The 16,162-nt window shown below is 48.1% G+C and overlaps 1 protein-coding gene across 1 annotated transcript in view; it reads right to left on the bottom strand.

Annotated features, from left to right (window-relative positions):
* HK2 (hexokinase 2) overlaps positions 1 to 16,162 on the bottom strand; it is a 53,082-nt gene that overhangs the window by 10,280 nt on the left and 26,640 nt on the right. Inside the window, exons 6-16 of the mRNA XM_023529495.1 lie at positions 15,445 to 15,464; positions 13,391 to 13,546; positions 11,777 to 12,010; positions 10,178 to 10,482; positions 8,314 to 8,462; positions 7,938 to 8,057; positions 4,568 to 4,663; positions 4,036 to 4,135; positions 3,755 to 3,938; positions 2,259 to 2,414; positions 816 to 1,049 (exon numbers count right to left, since the gene is read on the bottom strand). Of these exons, the coding sequence (XP_023385263.1) occupies positions 816 to 1,049; positions 2,259 to 2,414; positions 3,755 to 3,938; positions 4,036 to 4,135; positions 4,568 to 4,663; positions 7,938 to 8,057; positions 8,314 to 8,462; positions 10,178 to 10,482; positions 11,777 to 12,010; positions 13,391 to 13,546; positions 15,445 to 15,464 (1,754 nt within the window). The remainder of the gene's footprint in view (positions 1 to 815; positions 1,050 to 2,258; positions 2,415 to 3,754; positions 3,939 to 4,035; positions 4,136 to 4,567; positions 4,664 to 7,937; positions 8,058 to 8,313; positions 8,463 to 10,177; positions 10,483 to 11,776; positions 12,011 to 13,390; positions 13,547 to 15,444; positions 15,465 to 16,162) is intronic.

The raw sequence follows: 16,162 nt of genomic DNA on the forward strand, positions 1-16,162 counted from the left end.
GGGCTGTGGTAGGAAACTTTTTCTTTAAAAGGCCAGACAGTAGATATACTTTCAGCTTTGTGGGCCACAGGGTCTATTGTGACTGCTCTGCTATTGTAGCTGAAAGCAGCCATGGACAATACAAAAACAAGTGGGCATGGCTGCATCCTAATAAAACTTTATTTACAAAAACAGCCATGACTGCAGTCTGCCAGTTCCAGGTCTAGGCTGTAGATAAAAATCTTGCTCCAGAGTTTCAGCATCCCTTTATCAGAATGTTCACAGAAGCACTACTTGTGTAATAGTCAAAATCTAGAAATAACCCAGTATCCATTAGCAGTAGAATAAACTATAATATATTCATTGAAAGATACATTATACAGCCCTGAAAATTAATGAACTACAAATGCATACTTCGATATGGATGCATCTCAAAACCAAAAATGCCATGTAGGAAAAGGCAGTCATGAAAGCAGAAGTGCCATATGATTCCTGTGGCAGGTTTAAAACTAAGTGAAACTAATCAATGTAGAGGCCGACACAGATACATGTGGAAAAATGAAAGCAAGGGACTGAGTCACCACAGCACTTACCCCAGGCAGGGGGAGTGAAGGGTGCAACTGCGGCGAGGCTCAGAGGGGACTTCCAGGCCAGGCGGGGTAACACAGGCCGCCTTCTGGTTCTTAATTTTTAATCTATAATATATGCATTATGTATACTCTTTGGAATGCCTGATTATTTGCATTAAAGTGAAAACAGAGAGAAGAGAAAGTAAGTAAAGAACTGGGAGATGGAAGAAGAAAGAGGGACAGTGAGGGTGGAGGTCAGGTACTCACTGAGGATGTAGCTTATAGAGGGTCCCATCCACGCCCACCGTCACTTTGAGAGTGTCCAGTCCACGGTTCTCTCGTATTTTGTCCACCACAGCAGCCAGGCCTGCACCACAGAGCTGGGCTGCCCGCCGTGCCACCACCGTGCACACCTCCTTGACAATGATGCTGTCGTCACAGGTGCTCTCGAGCCCTAAGTGGCGCAGGATGGCACGAACTTGTAGCAGGGCCAGGCAGTCACTGGAGGAGGAGACAGCAAGTGGTCAGTCACGTGCCAAGTGGGGGTCCGTCACTCCAGAGGCCCGGCCATCCAGAAGCTGAGCATAAAGGCCACTGCCCTGCACGGTGGCTCCTGTTCTTGAACTCAGTTTGGGAACCAGTGCCAAGCCAGTGGACCACAGACTCAGCATCTGAGTGTGACAGGAACCTGAAGAAATAGCTCCCTATTCCAGTTTGCCCAGATGAGGTAGGGCATTGCTACTATAACACTGATACTCAAAACAAAAGGAAGTTCACTGTCTAAGTATTCCACTCATTTGGAAATAATAAAGATAAGATCATGCTCGTATGTGGCCATTTTCAGTTGCAAAGCTCCTTCATGTCCCCTCTGTCATTGCTGTGCACGGGTCAGCAGGACAAACATTGCCAGCCACCAGCAGATAAATCCCTGTTCTATTTCTACTCCCCTACCCTGGGTGGGCCAAAATCTACTTGTGCACTATTTATGAAACAAACGTAAATAACATTGTAGGAAGAAAATAAACCCTATTACATAAAGGGAACTACTTGAGAACCCTGGAATCATCATCTTGCACACGTAAACAGAGATGTAGAATGTGTCTTTTTTGTACATTAGTGCAGAGAGCTTAGGGCCCCACCCTTGTCAGTTCCCATTCTTCTATACGCCTGAGAGTAAAGACACAGCGTTAATTTTTAAAGGGCTCTGAAATTCACTATTCTAATTTGGAGCAGACTTTTCTGCCATTAGACGGGAGTGGGGAGGCTTTGCTTTAACGAGCCGCCACATGGCATGTTTCTGCACTGCCTGAAAAGCCACCTTCGCTCAGTCTCGGTTGCCTTACTGCAACCAGCACTTAACCCCCCAGCCAAGCATAAGTGCTTTAGTAAGTTATCTCCCTTTGTGAATTCCGATTTGCATCTTATGAGCAGGGATCTTTCTAACTTCGATATTTGTTCTAAAACCCAGTAACATTACTTTGCATGGACTCATGCCAGATCAGCATGTTTCATGAGAATGTTATATTTTCCCTTAAAATGCCAATTGTCCGTAAAGTACTTGAAATACACACTGTAGATACAAATGTGTCAGCTACTAAACTGACCTTACGTAAGCCATGCCCTGACTTTACTTGCACTGTGGAAATCCTTCAGCTTGTCTGTCCATTAGGAGGACATGGTCCCACCCTACTCCAAGCCCTAAATTCTCACCTCTCAATCTGAGACAGGAACTTGGTTTCAAAGATTCCTCTGGTCTTGAGCCGCTCTGAGATGCGGCCACGGAAGAGCAGCCCACGCTTGGTGAAATCGATAAGGATATTACGGACAATCTCGCCCAAGTACATGCCACTGATCATTTTCTCAAACCTGTAATGTGAGTAACGTTCATGGAGGTTAAGCAGGAAGGCTGAGCAGGATGTGCTAAGACACAGTGGACCACCTCAGTCACCCCCAACACATTCAAAAGTAGAGGGCATGCAGAGTCCTCTTGGTGGGAAAGAAAATGATTCACTAAGATTCCTGGTATTGAGCACACTGACCCACAGCCTTTGGTGAAGCTGGATATAGTGCCCGAGGCCCACAGGGTTCCTTGGAATTGCCACACCCTCTGGGCTCATTTCCCTTCCAAGGCTTATTCCCGACTCCTCAAGAAGGAATACACACGCCCAAACACCACCACACTTCCAGGAGAAAGGTAGGACATGGAGCCTTAATCCTTAATCCCACTAGGCATTTAGCATGCTTTCTCTTCAAACTAATCATCATCACTTAAGTAACTAGTGCCAGCTGGAGACCCTCCGACCTGGTCTCTAAAACTGAACTTGACTACTCAGTGACTCGAAGGTCTTTTGGTCGTGCATAGTGCCTTACAAAAGTCGAGGTCCCCAGTTTCAACCAAGACCCCATCATCACTCCATCTTGTCTTACTCCAACCTGTGTAACCTCATTAATGTTGCCTGTGACCTCTACACTAGACAAATGTTTTGCAAAGTATAATCTGCAGAACTATGGCCCCTGCGTGATCTAGTTAGGAAACACGGCAATGTCTTCAATGTTGAATCCTATACTGTTATCTCTTGGCCCAGATTCCCCCACACCACACTAGGGGCTTTGTGATGCTGGGGCTGGCCCCTCGTCCAGTCCTGACAACAGAGGGCTCTACGTATTGGATGGAAGGAGGAAGAGGAAGAGATATGCCCCTGTTTGCTTCCTGTCACTGTCTGCCTCACCCAGCAATGCTTCAGCTCCTTCACCCTGGTGTCAGCAGGTGGTTCAACTGTCATTTGCTTTTCTCATCGTCCCACACCTAAGTCTCAATGCTCTCTCTCCTGCCTGTTCTCAGTCTTCGGGGTGGGAGGTGTTTCTTACATGAACTAACTCTGTGTTCCTCAGTGTCCCCTTTGTGTCTTTTCACCCTTCTAACACTCGTGTGACCAGTTTCCTTTATGAAATTCTCTTTGCAACACAACTGTTGTGATTTTATTCCCAACTGGACTTTGAAAGTGTCGCAGTCCAGAAGCGGGAAAGGGATCTCGCTCAGAACTTTCCAGACATATTGGACAAGAAACTCTTTCCAAAGAAATCCTTTCTATTAACATCTCAAGAGGAAGAATGTCCTGGGTTTTGCTGTTCTAGAGGAGTTGACCATTCATCACCGTCAGTTCTGGGATACACATCCCAGGGACCACACACAGTTGGGTACCTACCTCTGTTTGCCAAAGTTGAGGGACAGCTCATCCACAGCCACATCAAATTCCGTGCGGAGGTCCTCTAGGCATCCATTGTCCCCAAAGGCCCCCCACTCCATGTTGACACACATCCGCCCCTCGTCCCCTTCCACCAGCTCCACATTCCTCATCTCCTCCATGTAGCAGGCGTTGCAGCCCGTGCCTGGCAATCACAGAGATGTCAGAGCCTCCCTCAGCATCGTCTTCCACCCACCCAGAGCCATGCATCCACTCATGGAAAGGCCAGCCTAGGTCCTTACCGATGATGAGGCCGACTTCACAGTGAGGGTCTTCATAGCCACAGGTCATCATAGTCCCAACTGTGTCATTCACCACGGCTACCACATCCAGGTCGAACTCCTGAAAGGGCAAAAACAGATCTCCAGTCCACAAAGAACCACAATGTTCTCCCTTCAGACACTTGCAAGGGAGATTTATATGTAACTAAAACATACACGACATGGCTCACTCTCTTTTTATTCAGGTCTCTGCTCAAATGTCATTTAAATGCTATTTAAAAGAGTGCTCCTTCCCCAGCCCACTCACTTTGTCCTCACTCAACTTCATTTTCTTCATAGCTCTACAGAACCGATAGTAGCTTATGCGTTTGCTTACAATACAAGAGTTTGTTGTGGTCATTTCTGAATCCCCAGTGCCAAGAGCAGGGCTTGACATTCAAGAATTGCTGAAGGACTAAGTTAATTCTCTGCCTAACCATTTCAACTGCTCTCAGCATTCCCCCACTTTCTGAACACACAGATCATTTCAGGCCTCATGCTGTGTCTCTCCCACCTCTCGCCGGTGGATGGCTTCCTTCAGCAGGGTGACCACATCCTCGCCCTCACAGCCAGATGCCTTGAAGCCTTTAGTCCACTTGAGGAGGATGCTCTGAAAATTACACAGGAGCAGGGTTGAGGGTATCAGAAATGGGTTGCTGAATCACTCCTGGGCCCCGGCTACGCTTCTAGTTCTCAGCCTCAGAGGTTATATAGATTCCCTTTAATAACCAATCAGCTCACTCACGAGTGATTCTAAACTGATTTCACTTGCTGGGACTTATTGAGTGTGTACAATGTACCAGGTACTAGGCTCAGCACATCTCACGTGTCACATCATTTAATCCTCACAGCAACTTTGTGAAATATCTTTCTAATAAAGAAATATCTTTCATTAGCATGACCATTTTACAGGTAACTTGGGCTCTGGAGTAACTTGCTCAAGGCCTGCAGCTTGGAGGAGAGGAGCAGGACTCACCTTCCGACTCCCAATGAATAGACCACAAGCAACACACAGCTGTCCCTTGCCAGGGAACTGATTTCTACACGCTAGTTCCCTTCACGAGGAAACGCAGTTTGCCCTGTCCCCATCCTATATTTACATCAGAGAGGTCAGTATGTGTCTCTTCATTTTCAAGCTCCAGTACACAGTGAACAAGTGCCTTGCCCATAGTTAGGGTGGTGTCTAGGCATCACCACCATACCCGTGAGGGAAGCACTCCCAGGGGCCCCCTTATCTTTAATGAGGCCCTCCACAGCACGTCATGGCATCCTCTAGGAGCAGAAACATGGTGGCGGCATACGTGGGAGAAATGATCAAAAAGGGAAAAGCGTTTGGTTCCTTGGCTCCTTCTTTGCTGTGACAGCCCATCAAAAAACAAGTGTGAAGGACACCCCGGCCCCCTTCCCAAGAGGCCAAAATCCACAAACGGGCTGTGGGCTCATTATGCGCCCACTCGCATGGTTCCTCCAGGTCCTGTTGGGTTATTCAACCCCATCAGCTTGGCATTTCATGGCCCAGAACTTTGGCATCACGTGACAACCTGAATGTGTCACACTGTGTTCAGATCCTGGGAGAGTCAGAAAAACAAAGTACAATCTGACAGTGTCCTGGTTTACACACCTACATCCAAACACCTGCATGCTTATCTCCACCCAACTTTCTTGTCTGCAAATTAGCTTCACCTCTCTGACAAAATTTTGTATTTTGGCACTTCTAAGTTTACAAAATGTTCAAATAACCAAATAACATTATTTCAGCTAGTCCTTAATAAGACAAGCAAAGGCCCCAATAGCTGGGGAGACTTGCTCAAGGCCACCAGCTAGTCAAGGCAGCTTGAGGCCTCTGGATCTCAGCACCTGCTGATTTTGCCATCAACAGGATCATCTCACCAAAGAAGAACCCGGCTCACAGCAAATAGAACAGATAGAACTTGGCTTTTGCTTTATTTGCTCTTAAGTTTTATAGTTCTAGACCAAACGCATGCTCCTTACAGAAACTTAGAGCATATAGAATAAAATCTAATACGATGACCTGGAATCTTAAATGATTCAGGAAGAAACCGTTAACATGTTTTCAGGCCACCAAATAAATATATAGATATATACATGTTGGCATGAAAAGTAAGATATTTCCTGTTTAAAAATATTTCAGTAGGAAAAGTCTGAAAGTATATACACTGGAGTGTTAATGTTTTCATCTTCCTATTAATCATATTTTGTACATTTGTATAGCATAGAGATTACATTTTTCTTTAAAAAAAATTTGGGGGGGTTGGTATTACCACCAGTATTTTCCCATATCATTGAAATTTCTTCCAAGAAACTAGTCGCTGATACAAGGCAGTGAATCGCTCATAATTTATTAATGATTTCCCAACCACTGAACAATTACGTTTGTTTCTAATGCCTTTGTTATAATTAATGTTTCATTAACTATCACATAAATATTTATCCACAAGTTTGATAATTTCCTTTGCCAAACTGATGCAAACGTGAAGGCTTTGAAAACCTGAAGCTAAAAAAAAATGACACTGGAAAAAACATGAAACATGAAACATGAAACAAAGAAATTGGAAAGCTAAAAGCAACATTGGACAAACGTTAACAGGTATCAGGAAACACTGCCTTAAGCAGGATTTTTAAGGCAGAACATCCGAAAATCTTAACTGCCTCAGTGAATTTAACATTTGGAGGGGAGGAGTAGGAGGCATTTACAAAACTCAGCCGAACAATGAGAGGGTTGCTGTTCCAGGAACTCTGTGGGAAATGCAGCCTTTCTTGCCACTGGGCCAAGCTCCATATCCCTGTGACTGTTCTCACCTACGTGCCCTGCTCCACACTGCAGGCCTGCTTGCCTTTCTTCCCCATCAACTCATTCTTCTGACTTAGATGAGCCAAGGGTCCCTCACACCCTCCACGTATGTGCTCAGAATACCACCACACCGCGTGTCCCCAGGGCTTCCACGTCCTATTGCTGCCATTTCAGACAGCAGCTCTGGCTCTTCTGAGCTTGCTTCATTAGCCCAGTTTGTTTGTAAGCACCTAAAGCAGGAACTCTGCCTTTGGTACCCTGGCAACTCCATCCACAGCATACTGTCCACTTGTACCATGCACATAAGCTTTGAGACAACAGAGATGTAGAGCAACAACTGCTGACATAACAGTATTCCACCATCTAATACACCTAGTATTGACCCGGGTCAAACCCGAACATCACCTACTCAGGTCTCCTACACTTCAACATACCCGTATGCCCAGAATATCTGAGAGCACCAGTCTTCCCTGACCTGCTTCATTCACCCAAGAGAATGAAAAGCAAAGGTGAGACTAGAGAAGAGCGAGAGCATCTGAAAGATAGGAGATAAATGCAAATGTCCCGAGCCCAAAACAAGGGCCTTAGGAGCAGGTGAGCATAACCGAGAGCACGGACTCAGGTGTCAGGAAACTGGAATTCAAATCGTGGCTCTAGGACCTGGTCTACGTCTTGCAACCTAAGAAATGGCGGTTTCTGATATTTGGCATCTCTGTAGACCTCATTTTCCTTCCTTCAAAATGGGCGTACAAACACCTGCCTTACATGTTGCTGTGAGGGTTAAATGAGATAATGTGCATAGGAAGCCTGGCATAGCACCCGGCATAAAGTTCTTAAAAAACGTTAGTTGTTGATATTTTGATCAGTGTCATCAAAAAGATTGTTACAGCCCAGCCAATCCACTTAACCTCCATCAGCTCTGACTCACTCATTCCCATCAACGGGCCCCTCCCAACTGGCCCCTCATGCCCTTCTTTTCATCTTCTCGGCTCAACTTTCTCACCTGCTCTACACTCTGGCTGGTTTAAAGTCAACAAAGCCCATCGGCGAGCCCCCTGGGATGACATGTTACCTCGTCCAGGCTGTTCTGTTTGCACGGGAAGGAGAAGGTGAAGCCCAGCGGCAGAGACACGCCCTTCATGCCCATGTACTCAAGGAAGTCGGCGATGCACTGGACAATGTGGTCGAAGAGCTGCAGAGAGGGGCTGGGTTCTAGGGAGGGGCCTGGCCAGGGCAGGCCGCCCCCGCAGGGCCTGAGCGCAAGTGAGGCTTCCACCCAGGAGCTCCGCAAGGTCAGGTGCAACCCTGAATAAGGCCAGACCGGGGTCCTGCCCACCTAGCCCTCCCCGGGACCACGGGTGAGCAAAGAAGGCACTGTCCTCCCAGGAGAGAAGCGGATGTCTACTGGGTCCCTTCCCCTCATCCCTAGAGGGGCCGCCCCACCTCACCTCGTCTCCTGTGCCGTGCATGACCTCCTGCGGGATGGTGTAGATCTTGTTATGCATCTCCACTCCGCGCCGCTTCCCGTTCCGCACACGCACCAGCAGGACCCGGAAATTGGTGCCCCCAAGGTCCAAGGCCAGGAAGTCACCTTTCTCTGGAAAATAAACCCGGGAAGACGATGAGTAGGGCATCACCACTTCACCATAGCCGTGAATGACAGGGTCTAAAGCACCTTCCCCTAAAGTGGAGCTCTCTTGGATGCCCCTGGACAACCTCAGGGGTGATGGACTCTGAGCTCCACCTAACAGTAAAAATAATAAGATCCCAGGCCCAGAGACCTGCTGGCTTCTTAGTGGTTCTCAATGAGTTCAAGTGGTGGGGCCACAGATGTCACAACAAGCTCTGCAGAACAAGGGACAGGGTGACACAGTATACTCAAAAATATCTAACCATGTCATTCATGCTAAATCAAAGGCCACCTAGAATAGAGAAGGAGCGGTAGAGTCAAACACTCTCCTGTGTTAGGCAATCACCATGTGCCTCATGCCTCACAGGGTGCTCAGGCAACCCTCAGGCAGCCCAGGGAGGGAGGCACGGCATTCCTCTCTGGTGACCTGGCTGAGCTGGGCTAAGTCATTTGCCCAGGGCCATACAGGAAGAAGGGGGCAGAGCAGGGACCAAGTCCCAGTCTCTATCCATGGAACCAGTACCAATTATACTACACTGGCCAGCTCAATGATCGTTTTCTATGAACTGAAAAAAAAACTGCACTTTCTTGGGTTGCGAGACCTAGACCAGGGGTCAACAATATTTTTCTATAAAGGACTAGGCAGTAAACATTTTAGGCTTATGAGCCATAGCTTCTGCTACAACCACACAGCTTTGCCATGGTAGTGCAAGGCAGCCATAAACAATACATAGACAAATGGGAATGGCCGTGTACTAATAAAACTTTATTTACAAAAATAGACAGCGGGCCAGATTCAGTATATGGGCCTTAGTGTGCCAACCTCTGACCTAGGGCTTACAAGAACTGGCCCTGTAACCAAAATCCATGGATTCAAATCCCAACTCTGCCATTTTCTAGCTGTGTGAACTTGGGAGGTTTCTTCATGTCTATGCCTCAGTTTTGTGCCAATCATAACAGTTTGTTAATAAAAAAAGTTAACGACAAACTTCCGTTAATAAGTAGACATGAAATGAGCTGATATGTGTTAAATGCTTAGAAGTGCTGGACACATAGTAAGCATTCGCTAAGTACTTATTTACTATTATTATTGTTCGAATTTTAGCAAAGGAAGAAGCCTTGGTTGAGCCTTGGATCGCCTAGTATAGACGGTCCTGACGTACAATGGCTTGAATTAATTATTTTTTGACTTTGCAGTGGTGTGAAAGCAATATGCAATCGATAGACTCTGTACTTTGAATTTTGAATTTTGATCTATCCCTGGGCTAGCGATGTGCAGTACAATACTCTCATGATGCTGGGCAGCGGCAGTGAGCCACAGCTCCCAGTCAGCTACTCAATCGTGAGGGTAAAAGCTGGCACTACAGTGTAGTATTCATTGTTAGATGATTTGCCCAACTGCAGGCTAATGTAAGAGTTCTAAGCATGTTAAAGGTAGACTAGGCTAAGCTGTGATGTTCAGTAGGTTGGGTGTATTAAATGCACTTTCGACCTATGGTATTTTCAACTTACGGTGGGTTTACTGGGATGTAACCCTATTGTAAATTGAGGAGCATCTGTAGTATAATTGGAGAAATATATTCTGGTCCAATCACTCAATGCTAAGGCTAAGGAGTCCTCCCAGTGTCAAGAGCAGGAAAAAGGCCCACCATGGTAAGGTGGGTGGCAGCTCTGCCACGTACCTGTGCCATCAGGGGTGGCACACACGTAGGTGGGCAGCATCTTGACGGGGGCAATGGCGTGAGTCTCCTTGCTCAGACCTCGCTCCATTTCTACCTTCATCCTCCTCTTGACCTCCAGCAACTGCTCACGGCTCAGCTTCAGAGGCTCCAGGGTCTTCTGGCGGGCTCGGTGTTGGTCGGCCAGCCGGTGGGCCACTGCCGTCACCATGGCTGCCCCCTTGCCACTGCCATCCTCAGAGCGGAGGAAGCGGACATCGCAGTCGGGCACCAGGCGCCGCACAGTCTTGTGAAGACGCTTGGCGAAACTGCAGTCACCGAGGTGGGGTAAGAGATGGGTGTCCACAGATAGGGTCAATGGTGGAGTGGTGGCTCACCCCTTCTCAGCCCAAAGACCAGGAGGCACCTGCAGAAGCAGATGCTCCCCCGGACATCTTCTCCCCACTCTTTCCCAAGTTAGGGGCCACTGTACAAATAACTCAGATATTTAACTATGTCCACCCTGGCTGGGTCCAATGCCTGCTGAAAGGAAAGGACACTTCTAAGAAGCCACTATCCCCTGCAGGCAAGTCACACGGACCTCCTCCTCCCACAGGCCATAGCAACTCTACCCAATATATCAGCCTCTTTGCTGGAGCAACCCATTAGGATCCGGCGATTTGTCACCAACTGCTATTCATGTTTCACCACTCATTTCATTAGATGCTGCCGGGGAAAGACCCAAAACAGAAAAAGTAGAAACACTCTTTTGGACTTTGGCCTCTCTTTGGCCACTTTATGCCAAAAATCCCAAAGATGTCTGAACAGCTAAAGACAACAGGCATGTCCAGCAAGAAATTCTCAGCTGGTGTCTGCTTTGAGCCATAGGGCACCACTGCTCCAAGTGTAGTTTGTGAGCCCGCAGCATCACTGGGGGCTGTGAGAGACAAAGGCTCTCAGTCTGAACCCGGACCTTCCAAATCAGAATCAGTCTCTTAGCAAGGTCCTCCAGGTGACTCGTGCACACTTGAAGCACTGGACTAGGAAACCAGGAAACAGTAAGGCTGGGACCTTCAGCATCACCAGTTCAGTCAATGAAGGCCCACTGACCCGGCATGCAGATTAGGTAAACGCAATGGGATAGGGGCCTGCAACAGAGATAGACATCTTCCAGATCCCAATTGGAATTTGCATAATTTGGCACTTATGACCTGAGGAATCAAAACACTGGAGGGCACGGCAGGATCAATTCCAATACCCAGGTCAGCCAAAGAGGCTGGTAACCTGCTGAGCCAAGGTGGCCTCTGGCAGAGGACACAACCCCTGAAGGAACCACAAGAATCACAAGCCTGTCAAAGAAGTTAAAGAAAAACACTAGTTCCTAAACCAGAGGGTGGCAGAAAGAGCCCCCAGTGGCCGGGAGAGCTCTGAGTAGAGCCCACGCCACCCACGGCTGCTGTCTACAGCCTTCAGAAGGCGCCTCCACCACGCCAAGGACAACACCCTCTCAGCTCTACGCTCCCAGCTGGGGACTTTTACACTGCAAAGACTCTCAACTCCACTGGCCCAGAATGCAAAACGGAATTGGAGCCCCATCACTGTGGGCTCGGCACGCTAACTCACTGGGGGTGTTTCTTGTAGACAGAGCCGTCCACCCCGATGGTGGAGCGCAGCCGCTCCTCGCCCTTGTTCTCCTTGATGCGCCGCAGAACGGCTGCCAGGGTGGCCGCGCACAGGTTGGCTGAGCGCGTGGACACAATCTGGCAGATCCGGTGGGTGGCCACGCAGTCCTCCTGTGTCGGGTCCAAGCCCAGCCGCACCAGGATCTCGCTAGCCTTCCGGATGCCATCCTTCTCCCTGGGAAACAGAAAGGCAGCGCGTGGGCACGTGTCCAACCCCCTGTGACCAGTAGGGAGGGGTTGTGTGGGGCTGAGCAGGAAACCCTTCAGCTCCAGCAGATGCCATCTGCCCTCTTCACTGCTCCGCCCACCAACAGGGGGCGTTGAACAAAGAGGGGAAACACAACCCAAGGCTCCTCTCCCAGACAGATGGATGGGCAGACCGACACACACAGACACACAGACACACACACACACACACACACACACACACACACACACACACACACACACACACACACGTGCCTCTGTTTCCTGACCCGATGAGAAAATCTGATATTTCTTATCACATAATGTATTAAGGACAAGGCCCTGTTCTTGGAGCTTTACACACTGAGCTGTACATGTGTGAGTCTGTGCTGTTTGCTTGTATCTAGGGGTAGATAGAGGGAACAATGTCCCTGCCACCCGCTACCCGCCACCTCTGACCGTGTAAGCCCAGTTGTGCAGCCCACCCTATTTTCTCTCTATAAAGCAGTCAGTCTACTGCATTTCACACCGGGGTAGGCACTGCTTTAACTTGTGCTAAGGACAGCGATAAAGATAAAGGGCTGGTGCTAGAGACTAGCACCCTTCGCACCCTTCGCAGGGGAATGAAGCGCCTCACAAATTTGAGTACTTTCATGCCCTCGGGGCTTAACAAGTAGGCACAGTTCCTTCAAGAGTTTCCACTTCGTTTAGACTGTTTCATGGCTCCCTCCAGCACCAAAATCACCTCCTCTCCACCATCTGAAACAACAGAGCCCCCTCAAGCCACAAGTGGAAGTCTCAAAAACAGGAATCAAGGCTCAGTTATGGATATTGTTAACTCAAAAACAAAAATTAAGCCATCTTCATGCCCATCTCTGCTGCTCTGAGAAAATGCAGGCCTGAGCTCTACCTATTAGAATTAAATGAGTAAATCTCAAAGCTGTTCAAGGATCTATTTTTCTATTATATGAAGCAGTGGTCAGAATGGAGCCTTTTTTGAGAATCGACAATAGAGAATGGAATGTCAGAGTTTCGGGAGAGGGGGAAGGAAATAGATGCAAATGAGTCAATCAAGGGGCTCTACTAGGAGCCTCCAGCCATTAAGCCAAGCCTCCGCTCCCCCTGCCATGCAGGGATGCAAGTGTGACATCCCTGTCTATGGGACCTAGTCATTCCCAGCATGAGTCACTTCGATAGTCAAAATAGATAGGAGTGGAGGCTATGTGGTAAGTGAAGTCAAGCCATAGCCCTCCCCCACCCATGGCCCATGTTGGGTGAGACTGCATTTGAAAGGTCAAGGGCAGTGTCCCTCCCTCACTCCCCACCTGCCTGTCCACTCCTCAGTGAATAGAGAGGGACCCCAAATTACCCTTCTATGTCGGAAACATCTTTTGTCTCAAAGCGGCCTGTGGCAAGGAGTTCGGGGCTGAGCTTCCCTCTGAAAAGCAGCTCCTCCTTGGCCATCTTCACCAGGATTAGCCTCACCAGTTCCCCCATGTACATCCCACTGATCATCTTCTCAAATCTGCAGGGAGATACAGACCGGAAAACAAATGAAGTACCTGCTATCCATGAACGCTCAACTTCCCTGTGGAGGAAACATGCACACATGTGAAACTTCAATAAATGTTACAGGTTTATGCACAATGAAGCATTAACTTGTGTGGCACTGACTAGAAATGAGAAGTGCAGAGAAGTGACAACTCAGGGCAGGGTAGAGGGACTGCAGGAGCTGGGAAGCTTGGGCTGTCTCTGCAGGCAGGTGGGCCTTGACCTATGAGGAAGGATGGGCCTTTAGCAGGCAATCTAAACATCTAGGGGGCGTGGGACGTTCTGGAACAGTCTGAATTTTAGGTAAAATAAGTTACATGTAGGGTAGTGAGTTTTAATTTTTTTTCTCTACTAGTGATTTTTTTAAAAATAAACCTTATGTACAGCCTCAATATTTATTTACAAGAGAAAAAGGTCAATCTGATTAAATTTGGGGGCTTGCAGGACCAGCAACTCATCACCTCACGCTGCCTCTCCTCTCTAGTAGGCCGTTTGTGGATTCCTAAGATAAGTGTGAAAACAACGGGGTGGGAAGGTGAGGGAGGAAGGAGATGGGACAAGATTAGAAGGGCAGGTCGAGACAGTTGAGAAGCTCTAAATGTCACATGGTCTTGGAAATCTGGGAGTGAGACATGCTGGAAGTTCCTGAGCAGGCAGGTGATAAGATATAAAGGCAAGTTTCAGTACTAGAGGCCGGCACCAAGCTGAGGGCAGTCGGGTAATTAATTTTTCCAACACTGGGTGGCACTGTTTTCTTTAGAAGACAGTTTCTGGCTCAGATGGTGTAACAGGAGAAAACAAGCCTTTACCATTCTTTTTGGCAAAAAAAAAAAAAAAAGGCCCTTTCTTGGTATCTCAGAAGGGATCTGGGTCCTTAGGGAGAGGAGGCTCCCAGGGCCTGTGGGCACTAACTAGGCCGGGCTTCAGTGAGGAGGCCCAGGACAGGGGTGGGGTAAGGATGTCACCTGGTGAGATCTACCAGAAAGGAAGCTGGGCCCTCACAAAGTGACTTGCTCGAGACCCAAGGTCAAGTATGGTAGAACTGGAGCTCAGTGGAGAGCTGGCACAACTGCTTGAGTAGAGGGCTTATTTAAAATGTTTAAGCACCAGCACAGACCACTGCCTGAGAGGCCAACCAGCCTCAACAGCAAGGCTCTCATGTGCCTGCTTCTGCAGCTTCTCAGAAATAGGTGGCCATGTGGGAGGTAACGGAGGAGGAGTCCAGTGGGACTCTGAAGCGTGAGCGGTTTTTAGAAGTTTTTATTCCAGTTTTTAAGAACACTTTGTTTCTATCAACAAAATACTTGGAAAATACTTATTTAGAAACATAAAGAGTGAAAAAAAAGTTCCTACTCAAGCCCAGTAATGACTCAGGGTCATTAGACCATGGCTGACACTGGTCTATGTCCTCCCAGCCTCTGATTTGTCTAAGGCTAAGCCAGTGATGGGTTGCCAAGGCTGGGCTGGCACTTCTGTCTTCTGACACTTCTAAGGATGTAGGGCTCCTTTGAATGGCACATGTGTGCCTCACTGACAGGGGCAGATACCGAGTGAGTGACTTTTCAGTTCATAAATTCCTCACCAGCCATGACAGACATAGCCAGTATGTTCCTATGAAAAAGTTGCAAGTAAATGGCCTTTCGTTTCAACCTGTGAGAAGCTGGAGACTTAAATCAACCATGCTTCCTTGAGGAAGCGAGGATTCTCCTTGTAAAGAAAAAGGCCCCCACCGCTGAGCTGGTTTGCAGGGTTGGATTTTCCTCTCCAAGCAGAGATCTGCACTACCAGCTCCCCTGCAGTAGTCCCAGTAGCGAGAAGACCAGAGAGGGCCTGAATTGCTCAAAATGTTTTGCAATTGCCTTCCAATCTTACAGCAATCCCTGTTTCAAGATCTTTAAGCGACAGTTGGCCAAAGTTTGTGATAGTGAAATAATGTTTTGTAAGAGTCAAAAGTAACTAAACGCCAAGTCTGACCAGGCTGGATACTATAATATTCAGGATCCAAATGTTGGAGCCCTTCCTCCAGTCCACCCCAGGACCCTGGCTGGGCCACAGGTCCAGGGAAGGCAGCCAAGGAGGAATCTTAGCCAACTTTTCCACAGGCCTTGGGTCTGCATACAGTTGGGGTAGGAAGCCCTGGGACTCCGTCAGGTCCAGCCTAGCTTACAGGCAATTTTACCAAAGGTCTGAGCCATCTGTCACAGCTTCATCATCCTCTGGGCAGTGACAGGGGTGGGAGCTACGAAAGGAGCTTTCAGAGACCTGAATCTTGGCCATCTCGACACTCTGCTCTGTGGCTCACAAACTGTTTCCGAGGACAAATTAAAGATGGAAAAGAAGAGCAGGGCCACACACATAGACTCAGAATATGACCTTCTAAGACTACTGACGGACATAGATTATTACCTATTATCTGATGTGTCTGCTCACTCTGTCCTTTTTAGACGCCTCTCAAAAACTCAGTCGCAATTACTTTGGCCAGCATGTAATGAGCACAAAATCCCATAACTAGTGGGCACCTTAGCAACTTTGGGGGATGTAAGACTGTAAAGCAAAAAGAACCAGGCTCCACCCGCCTGTCCTCCCCCCC

Source organism: Pteropus vampyrus, unplaced genomic scaffold (assembly GCF_000151845.1).
Source record: "Pteropus vampyrus isolate Shadow unplaced genomic scaffold, Pvam_2.0 Scaffold37, whole genome shotgun sequence".
Taxonomy (NCBI): domain Eukaryota; kingdom Metazoa; phylum Chordata; class Mammalia; order Chiroptera; family Pteropodidae; genus Pteropus; species Pteropus vampyrus.